The sequence below is a fragment of the Coregonus lavaretus genome, assembly GCF_964263955.1.
Source record: "Coregonus lavaretus genome assembly, chromosome: 23".
NCBI classification, from domain to species: Eukaryota; Metazoa; Chordata; class Actinopteri; order Salmoniformes; family Salmonidae; genus Coregonus; species Coregonus lavaretus.
The window spans coordinates 2126156-2146035 of NC_140010.1; the positions used below are offsets into that span (position 1 = coordinate 2126156).

The window sequence follows — 19880 nt, forward strand, 5'->3', positions numbered from 1 at the left end:
GGCCCCTGAACCTATAACGCTAATCGCCAGCGCTAAGATTGGCCCCTGAACCTATAACGCTACCGCCAGCGCTAAGATTGGCCCCCGAACCTATAACGCTACCGCCAGCGCTAAGATTGACCCCTGAACCTATAACGCTACCGCCAGCGCTAAGATTGGCCCCTGAACCTATAACGCTATTGCCAGCGCTAAGATTGGCCCCTGAACCTATAACGCTACCGCCAGCGCTAAGATTGACTATTGCTTAGATTTGCGTTAAGTTTGTTAAAATAGAGCCCCTGGTGTCAGACTATATACACCATGAGTTGTAGAAGGAATTGTCATGAAATCTAAATCTAAAGTTTATTTGTCAACTGCACAGGGTACAGTGGGTATAAACGGTACAGTGAAATGCTTTAAAAAAACGCCACAGTGAAATGATTAAAAAAACGCCACAGTGAAATGCTTAAAAAAACATCACAGTGAAATGCTTAAAAAAACATCACAGTGAAATGCTAAACAAAGGCGGCACAGTGAAATGCCTAAAGGAGTATGTGTTGGGGACGTGTCCGTCTGCTTTTATATACATAAGTATTCACACCCCTGGGTCAATACATGTTAGAATCACCTTTGGCAGCGATTACGGCTGTGAGTCTTATTGGTTAAGTCTCTAAGAGCTTTGCACACCTGGACTGTACAATACTTGCACATTATTATTTTTTAAATTCTTCAAGCTCTGTCAAATTGGTTATTGAGCATTGGTAGACAGCCACTTTCAAGTCTTGCCATAGATTTTGAAGCCGATTTAAGTCAAAACTCAGGAACATTCACTGCCTTCTTGGTAAGCAATTCCAGTGTAGATTTGGCCTTGTGTTTTAGGTTATTGTCCTGCTGAAAGGTGAATTCATCTCCCAGTTTCTGGTGGAAAGCAGACATAACCAGGTTTTCCTCTAGGATTTTGCCTGTGCTTAGCTCCATTCCGTTTCTTTTTTTATCCTGAAAAACTCCCCAGTCCTTAACAATTACAAGCATACCCATAACATGATGCAGCCACCACTATGCTTGAGAGTGGTACACGGTAATGTGTTGTGTTGGATATTGGAAACATGACACTTTCTATTGAAGATGAAAAGTTCATTGCTTTGCCATATTTTTTTGCAGTATTACTTTAGTGCCTTGTTGCAAACAGGACGCATGTTATGGAATATTTTAATTCTGTAAAGGCTTCCTTCTTTTCACTCTGTCAATTAGTTTAGTATTTTGGAGTAACTACAATGTTGTTGATCCATCCTCAGTTTTCTCCTATCACAGCCATTAATCTCTCTAACTGTTTTAAAGTCACCATTGGCCTCATGGTGAAATCTCTGAGCGGTTTCCTTCCATTCCGGCAACTGAGTTAGGAAGGACACCTGTATCTTTGTAGTGACTGGGTGTATTGATACACCATCAAAAGCGTAATTAATAACTTCACCATGCTCAAAGGGTTATTCAATTTCAGAATTGTTTTATTTGTACCCATCTACCAATAGGTGCCCTTCTTTGCGAGGCATTGGAAAACCACCCTCTTTGTGGTTGAATCTGTGTTTGAAATTCACTGCTTGACTGAGGGACCTTACAGTAATTGTAAAGTCTGGTTCATCCTTGGGAGTAATTTCCAAACGCCTGTAGGTACCACGTTCATCTGTACAATCAATAGTACGCAAGTATAAACACCATGGGACCACGCAGCCATCATACCGCTCAGGAAGGAGACGCGTTCTGTCTCCTAGAGATGAACGTACTTTGGTGCGAAAAGTGCAAATCAATCCCAGAACATTGCTGGAGGAAACAGGTACAAAAGTATCTATATCCACAGTAAAACAAGTCCTATATCGACATAACCTGAAAGGCCGCTCAGCAAGGAAGAAGCCACTGCTCCAAAACCGCCATAAAAAAGACAGACTACGGCTTGCAACTGCACATGGGGACATCATATGGCGGTTTTGGAGCAGTGGCTTCTTCCTTGAGAAATGTCCTCTGGTCTGATGTTTGGCCATAATGACCATCATTATAGAACATTTGTGGGCAGAACTAAAAAAGCGTGTGCGAGCAAGGAGGCCTACAAACCTGACTCAGTTACACCAGCTCTGTCAGGAGGAATGGGCCAAAATGTACCCAACTTATTGTGGGAAGCTTGTGGAAGGCTACCCGAAACGTTTGACCCAAGTTAAACTATTTAAAGGCAATGCTACCAAATACTAATTGAGTGTATGTAAACTTCTGACACACTGGGAATGTGATTAAATAAATAAAAACTGAAATAAATCATTCTCTCTACTATTATTCTGACATTTCACATTCTTAAAATAAAGTGGTGATCCTAACTGACCTAAGACAGGGAATCTTTACTAGGATTAAATGTCAGGAATTGTGAAAAACAGAGTTTAAATGTATTTGGCTGAGGTGTATGTAAACTTCCGACTTCAACTGTATCTACAATACATTAAGTGTGTGCCCTCAGGCCTCTACTCTACTACCACATATCTACAACACAAAATCCATGTGTACGTGTGTGTAGAGTGCGTATGTTATCATGTGTGTGTTACATAATACATCTCAAGTTAGGATTTGGCCCATAAGGGGCTATACTAGTTAGTCCGTACCTCTTGATGTATTCCATGACGAAGGCGACCCATCCCTGGGCTGCGTAGACCTCTCCACAGGAGCCAGCCTTGACCAGAGAGGTCTGGTGGGAGGAGGAGTGGAGCTTAGCCAGGTCCTCCTTGCCTGGGATGGGCAGGGACAGGTCCTGGAAGTTCTCCAGGGTCACTGACACCTGGAGAAGAGTGGTACGTCGTTTTATTTTATTAATTTAACCTTTATTTTCTTTTATCAGGGAGTCATACTGAGACCAAGGTCTCTTTCACAGATGAACCCTGAATTATAAAAATGACACATCAAATACAAATACAAGCAGAAACAAAAGCCATTCATCAGTTATGTAATGTAAACATGCTGTAGAGATGAGGTATAGGGAGGTATAGGGGGTATAGGGGGGTATAGGGAGGTATAGGGAGGTATAGGGAGGTATAGGGAGGTATAGGGGGGTATAGGGAGGTATAGGGGGGTATAGGGAGGTATAGGGAGGTATAGGGGGGTATAGGGAGGTATAGGGAGGTATATGGGGGTATAGGGAGGTATAGGGAGGTATAGGGAGGTATAGGGAGGTATAGGGGGGTATAGGGAGGTATAGGGGGGTATAGGGAGGTATAGGGGGGTATAGGGAGGTATAGGGGGGTATAGGGAGGTATAGGGGGTATAGGGAGGTATAGGGAGGTATAGGGGGGTATAGGGAGGTATGGGGAGGTATAGGGAGGTATAGGGGGGTATAGGGAGGTATAGGGGGGTATAGGGAGGTATAGGGGGGTATAGGGAGGTATAGGGAGTATAGGGGGGTATAGGGAGGTATAGGGAGGTATAGGGGGGTATAGGGGGGTATAGGGAGGTATAGGGAGGTATAGGGAGGTATAAGGAGGTATAGGGAGGTATAGGGGGGTATAGGGAGGTATAGGGGGGTATAGGGAGGTATATGGGGGTATAGGGAGGTATAGGGAGGTATAGGGGGGTATAGGGGGGTATAGGGAGGTATAGGGGGGTATAGGGAGGTATAGGGAGGTATAGGGGGTATAGGGAGGTATAGGGGGTATAGGGAGGTATAGGGGGGTATAGGGAGGTATGGGGAGGTATAGGGAGGTATAGGGGGGTATAGGGGGGTATAGGGAGGTATAGGGAGGTATAGGGGGGTATAGGGGAGATATAGGGGGGTATAGGGGGGTATAGGGAGGTATAGGGGGGTATAGGGGGGTATAGGGAGGTATAGGGAGGTATAGGGAGGTATAGGGGGGTATAGGGGGGTATAGGGAGGTATAGGGGGGTATGGGGAGGTATAGGGAGGTATAGGGGGGTATAGGGAGGTATAGGGGGGTATAGGGGGGTATAGGGAGGTATAGGGAGGTATAGGGGGGTATAGGGGGGTATAGGGAGGTATAGGGAGGTATAGGGGAGATATAGGGGGGTATAGGGGGGTATAGGGAGATATAGGGAGGTAAGGGGGGTATAGGGAGGTATAGGGAGGCGAGTCCAGATGTTTATTCACACCTCCCCGACCCTTCACCTAATGCCGACACATCAGGGGCCGTCTGATTGGTCCAGAAACTGATGTGTTGGGCCAGAGTCAGAACACACGTGGGTAATGCGGTGGTGTGAAAAAGTGTCATTGGCTTTGATACTCTGATTGGTTAGAGACGATCCAATCGCTGGTGACTTTGTTTTGTACAACGCCCCTCGACACCACAAACAACTTCAATGATGGCAGTCTCAGACTGAAGTATGTAGCGAACGACAGAGCAGAGGAAGAGGAAGAGTTTAGAGTGGTCAGGCTAGGAGCCCCACAAGGTGGCTAGACAGACTACTCACCCTATCACAGGTCAGACACTGCACTGAGCTGACAATGGTCCCATCAAACACGTCTGATATCACACTACGGTACTTCTTCTGACGCTTGCTCTTTGGTGAGGAGAACGAGGTTACTGCAGAGACAGAGAGAGAGACAGACAGGGACAGACATACAGAGAGAGGGAGACAGACAGACAGAGAGAGGGAGACAGACAGACAGAGAGAGGGAGACAGACAGACAGAGAGAGAGAGATACAGAGACACAGAGAGACAGAGAGAGACAGAGAGAGACAGAGAGACAGAGAGAGACAGAGAGAGACAGAGAGACAGAGAGAGAGAGAGAGACAGAGATAGACAGAGAGACAGAGAGAGAGAGAGAGACAGAGAGACAGAGAGAGAGAGAGACAGAGAGAGGGAGACAGAGAGACAGAGAGACAGAGAGAGACAGACATACAGAGAGAGGGAGACAGACAGACAGAGAGGGAGACAGACAGACAGAGGGAGAGAGGGAGACAGACAGACAGAGGGAGAGAGGGAGAGACAGAGAGACAGAGAGACAGAGAGACAGAGAGACAGAGAGACAGAGAGACAGAGAGACAGAGAGACAGAGAGAGACAGAGAGACAGAGAGACAGAGAGAGACAGAGACAGAGACAGAGAGTCAGGCTACACATACAGCAATATTTTGTCTTTACATTGTTTACATTACTACTGTAGTATATTTCTGCCTACATAATTACTGAATTGTCCCCATAAAGATATTCTATGTGCTATATAATAAATACTTTTCTGATGGCTGGAGGAGATTCCTGGCCAGACAGAGTTGGTCTTTGGTGGACTGCAGGACATCTTGGTGAAGCAGTATCCCTCCATGGGGACAGGACTCTGGGGTCTGGTGCTGCTGGACACTGCCTCTGGGAACGAGTCTGGAGCGGGGGAGGGGGAGCAGGGAGGGGAGGAGCACAGAGAGGAACCGTTAAATCGGTTAGCTGCCAAAAATACATTTGACCGGTCACGCTTATCGGACTATAGGTACATTTGCATAGTAAGTGTGTTTTTCATTAATCATCATGTGACACTAACTAGAGGCAAGAGACAGAACTAGTCTGTTTGGTAACATCGCTAATAGACCAGACGCTTAGTGGGTAAGAGCGTTGTGCCAGTAACCGAAAGGTCGCTGGTTCTAATCCCCGAGCCGACTAGGTGAAAAATCTGTCGATGTGCCCTTGAGCAAGGCACTTAACCCTAATTGCTCCTGTAAGTCGCTCTGGATAAGAGCGTCTGCTAAATGACTAAAATGTAAATGTAGAGGCAAGAGACAGAACTAGTCTGTTGGTAACATCGCTAATAGACCAGACGCTAACTAGAGGCAAGAGACATAACTAGTCTGTTGGTAACATCGCTAATAGACCAGACGCTAACTAGAGGCAAGAGACAGAACTAGTCTGTTGGTAACATCGCTAATAGACCAGACGCTAACTAGAAGCAAGAGACAGAACTAGTCTGTTTGGTAACATCGCTAATAGACAAGACGCTAACTACAGGCAAGAGACAGAACTAGGAATTCGGGACATGGGTGACTAGTTAACGTTAGTTTGGCTCTCTCTGTGTGTTCGTGCCGTGAAAGGAGGGGTTCTTCTTTGTCTGAAAGCAATGGCTAGCTAGTTTGCTAACTATTCTAGCTAACTAACTGGCTGAATAAGTTGACGACGGACTCGCTCAAGCTGTCGGGACTAACCCACAACGTTAGACATGGACACGAACGATCTGCTTGCGTGTTGATACACTGGTGGTTGTTGTGGCTGAGTATTGGCGCTAAACCGTGTTGTTGGAGACCGGCATGCTAGCTGGCTGTGGCGTCTTATGACGAGGTGCCCGGACGTTTTTCACGGAATAATACTGCACCTAGTTAGCTAGCTGAATAAACTAAGTTAGTCTATTCCTAGAAAACATTGAACCGCTGTAGTTTACAACAATTATAGTTTCTGAGGTGGAAGTTGGGAGAGTTATATTTGGGAGTTGTGGTGAGGGAGGCCCCGCTCTCTCCTTTCCCAGATGTTTAGTTCATTTTATTCCGATCTCCTCTGCATTATTGTAGCCATCTGCTGCAGCCTGTCAACTATGCCTCTGCCTATCCCTGTTCTCTCCTCTCCGCACAGGCTACACAAACGCCTCACACCGCGTGGCTGCTGCCTCTCTAACCTGGTGGTCCCTGCACGCACGACCCACGTGGAGTTCCAGGTCTCAGGCAGCCTCTGGAACTGCCGTTCTGCTGCCAACAAGGCAGAGTTCATCTCAGCCTATGCTACCCTCCAGTCCCTCGACTTCTTGGCGCTGACGGAAACGTGGATTACCACTGAAAACACTGCTACTCCTGCTGCTCTCTCCTCGTCTGACCATGTGTTCTCGCATACCCCGAGAGCATCTGGTCAGCGGAGTGGTGGCACAGGAATCCTCATCTCTCCCAAGTGGACATTCTCAATTTTTCCCCTGACCCATCTGTCTATCTCCTCATTTGAATTCCATGCTGGCACAGTCACTAGCCCATTTAAGCTTAATATCCTTGTCATCTATCGCCCCCCAGATTCCCTTGGAGAGTTCATCAATGAGCTTGACGCCTTGATAAGTTCCTTTCCTGAGGATGGCTCACCCCTCACAGTTCTGGGGGATTTCAACCTCCCTACGTCTACATTTGACTCATTTCTCTCTGCCTCCTTCTTTCCACTCCTCTCCTCTTTTGACCTCACCCTCTCACCGTCCCCCCCTACTCACAAGGCAGGCAATACGCTTGACCTCATCTTTACTAGATGCTGCTCTTCTACTAATCTCACTGCAACTCCCCTCCAAGTCTCCGACCACTACTTTGTATCCTTTTCTCTCTCGCTCTCCTCCAACACTACTCACTCTGCCCCTACACAGATGGTAATGCGCCGTCGCAACCTTCGCTCTCTCTCTCCCGCTACTCTCTCCTCTTCCATCCTATCATCTCTTCCCTCTGCTCAATCCTTCTCCCTCCAATCTCCTGATTATGCCTCCTCAACCCTCCTCTCCTCCCTTTCTGCATCCTTTGACTCTCTATGTCCCCTATCCTCCCGGCCGGCTCGGTCCTCCCCTCCAGCTCCGTGGCTTGATGACTCATTGCGAGCTCACAGAACAGAGCTCCGGGCAGCTGAGCGGAAATGGAAGAAAACTAGACTCCCTGCGGACCTGGCATCTTTTCACTCCCTCCTCTCTACATTTTCTTCATCTGTTTCTGCTGCTAAGGCCACTTTCTACCACTCTAAATTCCAAGCATCCGCCTCTAAACCTAGGAAGCTCTTTGCCACATTCTCCTCCCTTGTTAAGTCAAATGACACTGCTGGTCCTGCTCACACTGCCCTACCCTATGCTTTGACTTCTTTCTCCCCTCTCTCTCCAGATAAAATCTTGCGACTGCAGGCCGCCCAACAACCTGCCCGCTTGACCCTATCCCCTCCTCTCTTCTCCAGACCCTCTCCGGTGACCTTCTCCCTTACCTCACCTCGCTGATCAACTCATCCTTGACCGCTGGCTATGTCCCTTCCGTCTTCAAGAGAGCGAGAGTTGCACCCCTTCTCAAAAAACCAACACTCGATCCCTCTGATGTCAACAACTACAGACCAGTATCCCTTCTCTCTTTTCTCTCCAAAACTATTGAGCGTGCCGTCTTTAGCCAACTCTCTTGCTATCTCTCTCAGAATGACCTTCTTGATCCAAACCAGTCAGGTTTCAAGACTGGTCATTCAACTGAGACTGCTCTTCTCTGTGTCACGGAGGCTCTCCGCACTGCTAAAGCTAACTCTCTCTCCTCTGCTCTTGTCCTTCTAGACCTGTCTGCTGCCTTTGATACTGTGAACCATCAGATCCTCCTCTCCACCCTCTCCGAGCTGGGCATCTCCGGCGCGGCTCACTCTTGGATTGCGTCCTACCTGACCGGTCGCTCCTACCAAGTGGCGTGGCGAGAAGCTGTCTCCGCACCACGTGCTCTCACCACTGGTGTCCCCCAGGGCTCAGTTCTAGGCCCTCTCCTATTCTCGCTATACACCAAGTCACTTGGCTCTGTCATATCCTCACATGGCCTCTCCTATCATTGCTACGCTGACGACACACAACTAATCTTCTCCTTTCCCCCTTCTGATAACCAGGTGGCGAATCGCATCTCATGTCTGGCAGACATATCAGTATGGATGACGGATCACCACCTCAAGCTGAACCTCGGCAAGACGGAGCTGTTCTTCCTCCCGGGGAAGGACTGCCCGTTCCATGATCTCGCCATCACGGTTGACAACTCCGTTGTGTCCTCCTCCCAGAGTGCGAAGAGCCTTGGCGTGACCCTGGACAACACCCTGTCGTTCTCCGCTAACATCAAGGCAGTGACCCGATCCTGTAGGTTCATGCTCTACAACATTCGGAGAGTACGACCCTGCCTTACACAGGAAGCGGCACAGGTTCTAATCCAGGCACTTGTCATCTCCCGTCTGGATTACTGCAACTCGCTGTTGGCTGGGCTCCCTGCCTGTGCCATTAAACCCCTACAACTCATCCAGAATGCCGCAGCCCGTCTGGTGTTCAACCTTCCCAAGTTCTCTCACGTCACCCCGCTCCTCCGCACACTCCACTGGCTTCCAGTTGAAGCTCGCATCTGCTACAAGACCATGGTGCTTGCCTACGGAGCTGTGAGGGGAACGGCACCTCCGTACCTTCAGGCTCTGATCAGTCCCTACACCCAAACGAGGGCACTGCGTTCATCCACCTCTGGCCTGCTGGCTCCCCTACCTCTGCGGAAGCATAGTTCCCGCTCAGCCCAGTCAAAACTGTTCGCTGCTCTGGCACCCCAATGGTGGAACAAGCTCCCTCACGACGCCAGGACAGCGGAGTCACTCACCACCTTCCGGAGACATTTGAAACCCCACCTCTTTAAGGAATACCTGGGATAGAATAAAGTAATCTGCATGTTAAAAGCAGAGTTTTGATGGTCACTATTAAGAAGAGGACTTGATTTCTCAACTGGTAATTCGCCCCTCGGGTGCATAGGCAGGCTTCAGCACGTCACACACCACTTTGCAACGAGCTGGAGACCGTATCCATTTAAAAAACAAACTTAATTGTTTGAAACCTGAATGTTGTACTTCATATGATGAGGCATGTCTTACCTTGCTTCTAAGTAGCCTTGACTAAATCCCACCATGGAAACAGAGGCAATTCTTTTAGAAAGACTTCCATATGCCGTTGGAACCAGCATTTCCCTCCTGTTCTACTGGTTTTCATATCAACTTTCTTTCATTGTCCAGAAGCCAAAGGGACAATCCTAGTCATATTAGCATCCCATCCTAGTCATATTAGCATCCCATCCTAGTCATATTAGCATCCCATCCTAGTCATATTAGCATCCCATCCTAGTCATATTAGCATCCCATCCTAGTCATATTAGCATCCCATCCTAGTCATATTAGCATCCCATCCTAGTCATATTAGCATCCCATCCTAGTCATATTAGCAACCCATCCTAGTCATATTAGCAACCCATCCTAGTCATATTAGCATCCCATCCTAGTCATATTAGCATCCCATCCTAGTCATATTAGCATCCCATCCTAGTTGTTGCATCTTTAGATCCCACCTCTTTCCAAATGGCACCGCTCGCACGAGTTGCGCTGTTTAGAACAGTGATTTCTCACGGATTGCATTTTGGCAAAATGTTGAAAAGGACGTATTATTGGCTGCTTCATTGCAGGAGTTACATGTTCAATCATATAGCCTTTTTGGCTGTGAGACGATGGGCTTGCTATTGCTACATGTTTTAATTCAGCTGTTAATGAAAAAGGTCCTTTCTTGTATACATCGATTGTATTTTCTGTTGGTCATGTCATTTTACTGTTTGGAATCCCTAGAGGAGGCAGGATGATTCATTATTAACTTTATTTATCCCAGTAGGTTATTGACAACACATTCTCTTTCATTAGAATAACCTGGCTGCTACACGTGTTGTGGCTGAGACCTGACGCCAAGCCTCCCCAGCTTGTGAGACCTGACGCCAAGCCTCCCCAGCTTGTGAGACCTGACGCCAAGCCTCCCCAGCTTGTGAGACCTGACGCCAAGCCTCCCCAGCTTGTGAGACCTGACGCCAAGCCTCCCCAGCTTGTGAGACCTGACGCCAAGCCTCCCCAGCTTGTGAGACCTGACGCCAAGCCTCCCCAGCTTGTGAGACCTGACACCAAGCCTCCCCAGCTTGTGAGACCTGAAGACTTTTGTTCACTCAAGGAGATAATGCAGACTAGTCTTGAGCTCAGCGGGCTAACACAATGTTGAGGCAAGCTAGACTGATGTGATGGTTTGAACCTACTTGATTCATCCATTCAGTCATTAAATTAATCCATTCATTCATTCATTCAAGGTGTACCTACCAGCCATTCTTCCCTGTATCTGGACCTTGATGGTCCCCTGGCTGCTGATGATGGGCGTGGCCTCGTTAGTGGGAGTGGTATCCACGTCTTTATCCAAGTCTCTCCCTGACGACCCCGCGCCCCCCGACCCCCGGTAGAGGTCGTTGATCAGGTTCTTCTCCTTCTGCCACTCCCTATTGGTCCGGCCCGAGGAGTGGGAGGAGTCAGGTCCATCAGGGATCAGCATCTCTGCCTCGTTAGACTCCTCCCCCGACGGCAACGCCGACCGCCCGTCCCCGCTCCCGCCCTTGTTGTCCGCCCGCTCGCCGCCGCCGCCGCAGGACTCGCACGACTCGCACGACTGGAAGTCTCCGTCAGATTGGCTGCGGCTGTCGTCCTCGGGGCCGTCGTCCATGGCGATGGCGTGCGAGTGATGGTCGTTGTCGGGGGGCTCGGCCAGTGGCTCCTTCAGCTCCTCGTGGAGCTGGTCCATCAGACAGCGCAGGAACTCCTGAGAGTCCTTACGGAAACATACAGATAACAAATAGATTATTACTATAGGGTTTATAGCAGTGTTATAATATGGTTCTAGTCCTAATGTAAACAGATGACTGTGGAGCTGGTCCATCAGACAACGCAGGATCTCCTAATGAATCCTACAGACAACATATAGATATATACATTTAATATAGATACAGTGCATTCAGAAAGTATTCACACCCCTTGACTTTTTCCACATTTTGTTGTTGCAGCCTGAATTTAAAAATGGAATAAAAATGTAGATTTCTTGGTCACTGACCTAACAACACCCCCATAATGTCAAAGCATAATTGTATTTTTTTTTTCAAATCGATAAAGTATTCAACCCCTTTGTTTTGGCATGCCTAAATAAGTTCAGGAGTAAACATTTGCTTAACAAGTCACATAAATCACAGGCAGCGCTCTCATCCTTTTATATGCAGATTATACAGTCTTATACTCAGCTGGCCCCTCCCTGGATTTTGTGTTAAACGCTCTACAACAAAGCTTTCTTAGTGTCCAACAAGCTTTCTCTGCCCTTAACCTTGTTCTGAACACCTCCAAAACAAAGGTCATGTGGTTTGGTAAGAAGAATACCCCTCTCCCCACCGGTGTGATTACTACCTCTGAGGGTTTAGAGCAGGGGTGTCAAACGTCCGGCCCGCGGGCCGGATCAGGCCCGCAAACGGGTTTAATCCGGCCCGCGAGATGATTTTGTAAAGTATAAAAATGCACTGCAATTTTTCAATAAAATAAACTGCTGTTCCAATTGCGTCCACTGGATGGCGCAATAGCAATTATGTTAAGCAAGCAAACTGTTTATACCGGGGCAGAGCAAGTAGGTCAAGTCTGTGTTTACTCACAGCCGAGACATCAGTGACGCTGCAGTGAAAGCTAGCTACCTCATTGCTAATGAAATCGCAGTGGCTTCAAAACCATTTAGTGAGGGTGAATTTGTAAAAACATGCATGATGAAGGCAGCTGAGATTGTGTGCCCTGAAAAGCGTCAGGCTTTTGTAAATATCAGCCTGACAAGAAACACAGTTGCAGACAGGATTTCCGATCTTTCAGTGGAATTGGACAGCCAGTTGAAGCAAAAAGTAAAGTCATTTATTGCGTTTTCGGTTGCAATTGATGAAAGCACAGACATTACAGATGTTGCACAACTGGCCATTTTCATCCGTGGAGTTGATGACACATTGACCGTCACCGAGGAGTTCGTGGAGTTGGTGCCGATGACAGATACAATGACAGCAGCTGATATTTTTACCGCACTCGTCGGCGTGCTGGACAGGGTCGGAGTGGACTGGTCCCGCGCTGTCAGCCTGGCTACAGATGGTGCGCCCTCAATGATCGGGAAAAAAGCAGGCGTTGTGACAAAGTTCAGAGAGAAAGTGCAATCTGCAAATGGAGGACGTGATTTTTTGACTTTTCACTGTATTTTGCACCAGGAGGCTTTGTGTTGCAAGTCATTAAAGATGGATAACGTCATGAAGGTGGTCATCCAAACTGTTAATTTCATCCGATCCAGAAGCCTGAATCACCGTCAGTTTGACAGCCTTCTCAGAGAGAAAGACCACATCTATGGCCTGCCATACCACACTGAGGTAAGATGGTTAAGCCGAGGTGCTGAGGCGTTTCTTTGATTTACGAGAAGAAATTGAACAGTGTTAGAATTCCATTCCGCAGAATGGATGCAGGACCTTGCATTTATGGTGGATGTTACAGAGCACCTGAATAACTTGAACAAACAGCTGCAAGGGCGCAACAAAGTTGTCATGCAGTATTATGACAGCATACGTTCTTTCAAGTTGAAGCTGTCATTGTGGGAGACGCAACTTGCCGGTGGTGATGCAGCTCACTTCCCCTGTCTGAAAAATGTGTGCGCGACCCAACATGTGGCAGACATGAAGCGGTTCAAAGATAAAATAACGGGACTGTTACGGGAGTTTGAGCAACGCTTTCAGATTTTTGGTGAACTGGAGAAAGACTTCAACGTTTTTTGCTCGCCATTCACCGTGAATCCCTCTGATCTGCCGGTCAGCATCCAACTTGAAATAATAGACTTGCAGTGTGACTCGGATTTGAAGGGCAAATTTGCCGCAGCTGACTTGGACACATTTAATCAGAATCTCTTGCCAGGTTACCCCAACTTGACAGCCCTCGCTGCAAAACTGTTGTGCATGTTTGGAACCACATATCTTTGTGAGCAAGTTCTCTCTGTAATGAGCATAAATAAAACAAAGCTGCGCTCAAGGCTCACGCACAAGCACTTGAATCACATCCTGAAGTTGGCTGCCACTCAGGATGTGACGCCTGATATTGATGCGCTGGTGAAAGCTAAAAGATGCCAGGTATCAGGAGTCAAATAAACTATGCAACCCCACTTAAAGTGCTACATGAGACACCCTGATATAGTTCTGTGATCTGTGATATACTTCTGTGAATCACTGAGGCATTGTGTGTTTGTGTGTTCTTTGTCCTCAGAACTTTCAAATAACTTGAGGTGTTTTATGATTAATAGTGATGTTGTGCTTGTACTATTTTGGACACACTGTCCTCAGGCTCCAGCTTTATGTTGTATGTTGATCGTATTAAAACAAAGAAAACAATCTGAAGTTGTTGTTTTTAAGTTATATATACCATGATTTTTCCGGTCCGGCCCACTTGGGAATAGATTTTCCTCCATGTGGCCCCTGAGCTAAAATGAGTTTGACACCCCTGGTTTAGAGCTTGAGGTAGTCACCTCATACAAGTCCTTGGGAGTACGGCTAGACGGTACACTGTCCTTCTCTCAGCACATATCAAAGCTGCAGGCTAAGGTTAAATCTAGACTTGCTTTCCTCTATCGTAATCACTCCTCTTTCACCCCAGCTGCCAAACTAACCCTGATTCAGATGACCATCCTACCCCATGCTAGATTACGGAGACGTCATTTATAGATTGGCAGGTGTTCTTTACCATTCGGCCATCAGATTAGCCACCAATGCTCCTTATAGGACACATCACTGCACTCTATACTCCTCTGTAAACTGGTCATCTCTGTATACCCATCGCAAGACCCACTGGTTGATTCTTATTTATAAAACCCTCTTAGGCCTCACTCCCCCCTATCTGAGATACCTACTGCAGCCCTCATCCTCCACATACAACACCCGTTCTGCCAGTCACATTCTGTTAAAGGTCCCCAAAGCACACACATCCCTGGGTCGCTCCTCTTTTCAGTTCGCTGCAGCAAGCGACTGGAACGAGCTGCAAAAAACACTCAAACTGGACAGTCATTCAAAGACTCAAACATGGACACTCTTACTGACAGTTGTGGCTGCTCTCTCAGGACTCTGTCTAGCCCTGAAGCCTCCTCTCTCTCTCTCAGGACTCTGTCTAGCCCTGAAGCCTCCTCTCTCTCAGGACTCTGTCTAGCCCTGAAGCCTCCTCTCTCTCTCAGGACTCTGTCTAGCCCTGAAGCCTCCTCTCTCTCTCTCTCAGGACTCTGTCTAGCCCTGAAGCCTCCTCTCTCTCTCTCTCTCAGGACTCTGTCTAGCCCTGAAGCCTCCTCTCTCTCTCTCAGGACTCTGTCTAGCCCTGAAGCCTCCTCTCTCTCTCTCTCTCTCAGGACTCTGTCTAGCCCTGAAGCCTCCTCTCTCTCTCTCTCAGGACTCTGTCTAGCCCTGAAGCCTCCTCTCTCTCAGGACTCTGTCTAGCCCTGAAGCCTCCTCTCTCTCTCTCAGGACTCTGTCTAGCCCTGAAGCCTCCTCTCTCTCTCAGGACTCTGTCTAGCCCTGAAGCCTCCTCTCTCTCTCTCTCAGGACTCTGTCTAGCCCTGAAGCCTCCTCTCTCTCTCTCTCAGGACTCTGTCTAGCCCTGAAGCCTCCTCTCTCTCTCAGGACTCTGTCTAGCCCTGAAGCCTCCTCTCTCTCAGGACTCTGTCTAGCCCTGAAGCCTCCTCTCTCTCTCTCTCTCTCAGGACTCTGTCTAGCCCTGAAGCCTCCTCTCTCTATCAGGACTCTGTCTAGCCCTGAAGCCTCCTCTCTCTATCAGGACTCTGTCTAGCCCTGAAGCCTCCTCTCTCTCAGGACTCTGTCTAGCCCTGAAGCCTCCTCTCTCTCTATCAGGACTCTGTCTAGCCCTGAAGCCTCCTCTCTCTCTCTCTCTCTCTCAGGACTCTGTCTAGCCCTGAAGCCTCCTCTCTCTCTCTCAGGACTCTGTCTAGCCCTGAAGCCTCCTCTCTCTCTCAGGACTCTGTCTAGCCCTGAAGCCTCCTCTCTCTCAGGACTCTGTCTAGCCCTGAAGCCTCCTCTCTCTCAGGACTCTGTCTAGCCCTGAAGCCTCCTCTCTCTCTCTCAGGACTCTGTCTAGCCCTGAAGCCTCCTCTCTCTCTCTCTCTCAGGACTCTGTCTAGCCCTGAAGCCTCCTCTCTCTCTCTCTCTCAGGACTCTGTCTAGCCCTGAAGCCTCCTCTCTCTCTCTCAGGACTCTGTCTAGCCCTGAAGCCTCCTCTCTCTCTCAGGACTCTGTCTAGCCCTGAATTCTCCTCTCTCTCAGGACTCTGTCTAGCCCTGAAGCCTCCTCCCTCTCTCTCTCTCAGGACTCTGTCTAGCCCTGAAGCCTCCTCTCTCTCTCTCAGGACTCTGTCTAGCCCTGAAGCCTCCTCTCTCTATCAGGACTCTGTCTAGCCCTGAAGCCTCCTCTCTCTCTCTCAGGACTCTGTCTAGCCCTGAAGCCTCCTCTCTCTCAGGACTCTGTCTAGCCCTGAAGCCTCCTCTCTCTCTATCAGGACTCTGTCTAGCCCTGAAGCCTCCTCTCTCTCTCTCTCTCAGGACTCTGTCTAGCCCTGAAGCCTCCTCTCTCTCTCTCTCAGGACTCTGTCTAGCCCTGAAGCCTCCTCTCTCTCTCTCTCAGGACTCTGTCTAGCCCTGAAGCCTCCTCTCTCTCTCTCTCTCAGGACTCTGTCTAGCCCTGAAGCCTCCTCTCTCTCTCTCTCTCAGGACTCTGTCTAGCCCTGAAGCCTCCTCTCTCTCTCTCAGGACTCTGTCTAGCCCTGAAGCCTCCTCTCTCTCTCTCTCTCAGGACTCTGTCTAGCCCTGAAGCCTCCTCTCTCTCTCTCTCTCAGGACTCTGTCTAGCCCTGAAGCCTCCTCTCTCTCAGGACTCTGTCTAGCCCTGAAGCCTCCTCTCTCTCTCTCTCTCAGGACTCTGTCTAGCCCTGAAGCCTCCTCTCTCTCTCTCTCAGGACTCTGTCTAGCCCTGAAGCCTCCTCTCTCTCTCTCTCTCAGGACTCTGTCTAGCCCTGAAGCCTCCTCTCTCTCTCTCTCTCAGGACTCTGTCTAGCCCTGAAGCCTCCTCTCTCTCTCTCAGGACTCTGTCTAGCCCTGAAGCCTCCTCTCTCTCTCTCTCTCAGGACTCTGTCTAGCCCTGAAGCCTCCTCTCTCTCTCTCTCTCTCTCAGGACTCTGTCTAGCCCTGAAGCCTCCTCTCTCTCTCTCTCTCTCTCAGGACTCTGTCTAGCCCTGAAGCCTCCTCTCTCTCTCTCTCTCAGGACTCTGTCTAGCCCTGAAGCCTCCTCTCTCTCAGGACTCTGTCTAGCCCTGAAGCCTCCTCTCTCTCAGGACTCTGTCTAGCCCTGAAGCCTCCTCTCTCTCTCAGGACTCTGTCTAGCCCTGAAGCCTCCTCTCTCTCTCTCTCAGGACTCTGTCTAGCCCTGAAGCCTCCTCTCTCTCAAATCATATAAAAATCAAAGAACATTGTATTCATCACGCTTCATAAACCGGTGTGGACTAACAGTGAAATGCTGACTTCCGGGCCCTTCCCAACAATACAGAGAGAAAGACAATAGAGAAATAATAGAAGAGTAAAACAGGTAATAATAAAAGTAATAATAAATACACAACGAGTAACGATAACTTGGCTACATACACGGAGTACGGGGGTCAGTGTGCAGGGGTACGAGGTAAAACGTTTGTGCAAAAAGGGTAAATGCAGATAGTTAAATAGTTAACCAATAGCTACCCGGACTAACTATTTAGCAGTCTTATGGCTTGGGGGTAGAAGCTGTTCAGGGTCCTTTTGGGTCCAGACTTGGTGCATCGGTACCGCTTGCCGTGCTGTAGCAGAGAGAACAGTCTATGACTTGGGTGGCTGGAGTCTTTGACAATTTTGAGGGCCTTCCTCTGACACTGACTGGTATAGAAGTCCAGGATGGCAGGAAGCTCAGCCCCAGTGATGTACTGGGCCGTACGCACTACCCTCTGTAGAGCCTTGCAGTCGGATGCCAAGCGGTTGCCATACCAGGCGGTGATGCAACCAGTCAGGATGCTCTCGATGGTGCAGCTGTAGAACTTTGAGGACTTAAGGGCCCATGCAAAATCTTTTCAGCCTCCTGCGGGGGAGAAGAGGCGTTGCCGTGCCCTCTTCACGACTGTGTTGGCGTGTTTGGACCATGATAGATCCTTAGTGATGTGGACACTAAGGAACTTGAAGCTCTCGACCCGCTCCACTACAGCCTCGTCGATGTGAATGGGGGCGTGCTTGGCCATCAGTTTCCTGTAGTCCTCGATCAGCTCCTTTGTCTTGATCACGTTGAGGGAGAGGTTGTTGTCCTGGCTCCACACGGCCAGATCTCTGACCTCCTCCCTGTAGGCAGTCATCACTGTCGGTGATCAGGCCTACCACCATGTTGTCAGCAAACTTGATGATGGTGTTGGAGTCGTGCGCAGCCACGCAGTCATGGGTGAACAGGGAGTACAGGAGGGGACTGAGCACGCACCCCTGAGGGACCCCCGTGTTGAGGATCAGCGTGGCAGATGTGTTGTTGCCTACCCTCACCACCTGGGGGCAGCCCGTCAGGAAGTCCAGGATTCACTTGCAGAGGGAGGTGTTCAGTCCCCGGGTCCTGAGCTGAGCTTGGATAATGGTGCAGCTGTAGTCAATGAAAAGCATTCTCACATAGGTGTTATTTTTGTCCAAGTGGGAAAGGGCAGTGTGGACTCAGAGTTCCTTCGTCCATTCATCGGCATTGCTAATTCCCAGCTTGCTTTCCAGTGCAGAGAATAACAGTGTAGCGTAACGAATGAATATTCCCTGACGAACATGCTTATGGTGGTGGCTGATTGAGGAAAGAAAGACGTGAAAAGGACCTATTCTTCATCAACAGCAGTTTCCTGGTTTTGGACTATCACTGTGACAGCCCTAGAGAACACACCTGCCTTTTGGGAGTATTAGATATATTGGATATCTACCACATTAGTGTGAGAACACACCTACCTGTTGGGAGTATCCTCTGAACATGGGGTTGACAGCCTTGATCCCCTGGAACAGATTGGTAGGGATCACATAGGACTGCCTGAAACACCACAGAACAAGGTTAGGACGGCCTAAAACACCACAGAACAAGGTTAGGACGGCCTTAAACACCACAGAACAAGGTTAGGACGGCCTAAAACACCACAGAACAAGGTTAGGACGGCCTTAAACACCACAGAACAAGGTTAGGACGGCCTTAAACACCACAGAACAAGGTTAGGACGGCCTTAAACACCACAGAACAAGGTTAGGACGGCCTTAAACACCACAGAACAAGGTTAGGACGGCCTTAAACACCACAGAACAAGGTTAGGACGGCCTTAAACACCACAGAACAAGGTTAGGACGGCCTAAAACACCACAGAACAAGGTTAGGACGGCCTTAAACACCACAGAACAAGGTTAGGACGGCCTTAAACACCACAGAACAAGGTTAGGACGGCCTTAAACACCACATAACAAGGTTAGGACGGCCTTAAACACCACAGAACAAGGTTAGGACAGCCTTAAACACCACAGAACAAGGTTAGGACGGCCTTAAACACCACAGAACAAGGTTAGGACGGCCTAAAACACCACAGAACAAGGTTAGGACGGCCTTAAACACCACAGAACAAGGTTAGGACGGCCTTAAACACCACAGAACAAGGTTAGGACGGCCTTAAACACCACAGAACAAGGTTAGGACTGCCTAAAACACCACAGAACAAGGTTAGGACGGCCTAAAACACCACAGAACAAGGTTAAGACGGCCTTAAACACCACAGAACAAGGTTAGGACGGCCTAAAACACCACAGAACAAGGTTAGGACGGCCTTAAACACCACAGAACAAGGTTAGGACGGCCTTAAACACCACAGAACAAGGTTAGGACGGCCTTAAACACCACAGAACAAGGTTAGGACGGCCTTAAACACCACAGAACAAGGTTAGGACGGCCTTAAACACCACAGAACAAGGTTAGGACGGCCTTAAACACCACAGAACAAGGTTAGGACGGCCTTAAACACCACAGAACAAGGTTAGGACGGCCTTAAACACCACAGAACAAGGTTAGGACGGCCTTAAACACCACAGAACAAGGTTAGGACGGCCTTAAACACCACAGAACAAGGTTAGGACGGCCTTAAACACCACAGAACAAGGTTAGGACGGCCTTAAACACCACATAACAAGGTTAGGACGGCCTTAAACACCACAGAACAAGGTTAGGACGGCCTTAAACACCACAGAACAAGGTTAGGACGGCCTT

General features: G+C 48.7%; 1 protein-coding gene across 1 annotated transcript in view; it reads right to left on the reverse strand.

Moving 5' to 3' along the window:
• The window catches only part of LOC311150704 (ubiquitin carboxyl-terminal hydrolase 33-like), a 76084-nt gene that overhangs the window by 20886 nt on the left and 35318 nt on the right, over positions 1 to 19880 (reverse strand). The window contains 6 exon segments of the mRNA XM_084188216.1: positions 2622 to 2794; positions 4435 to 4547; positions 5198 to 5338; positions 10835 to 11333; positions 18590 to 18726; positions 18729 to 18730. Coding sequence (XP_084044342.1) covers positions 2622 to 2794; positions 4435 to 4547; positions 5198 to 5338; positions 10835 to 11333; positions 18590 to 18726; positions 18729 to 18730 — 1065 coding nt within the window.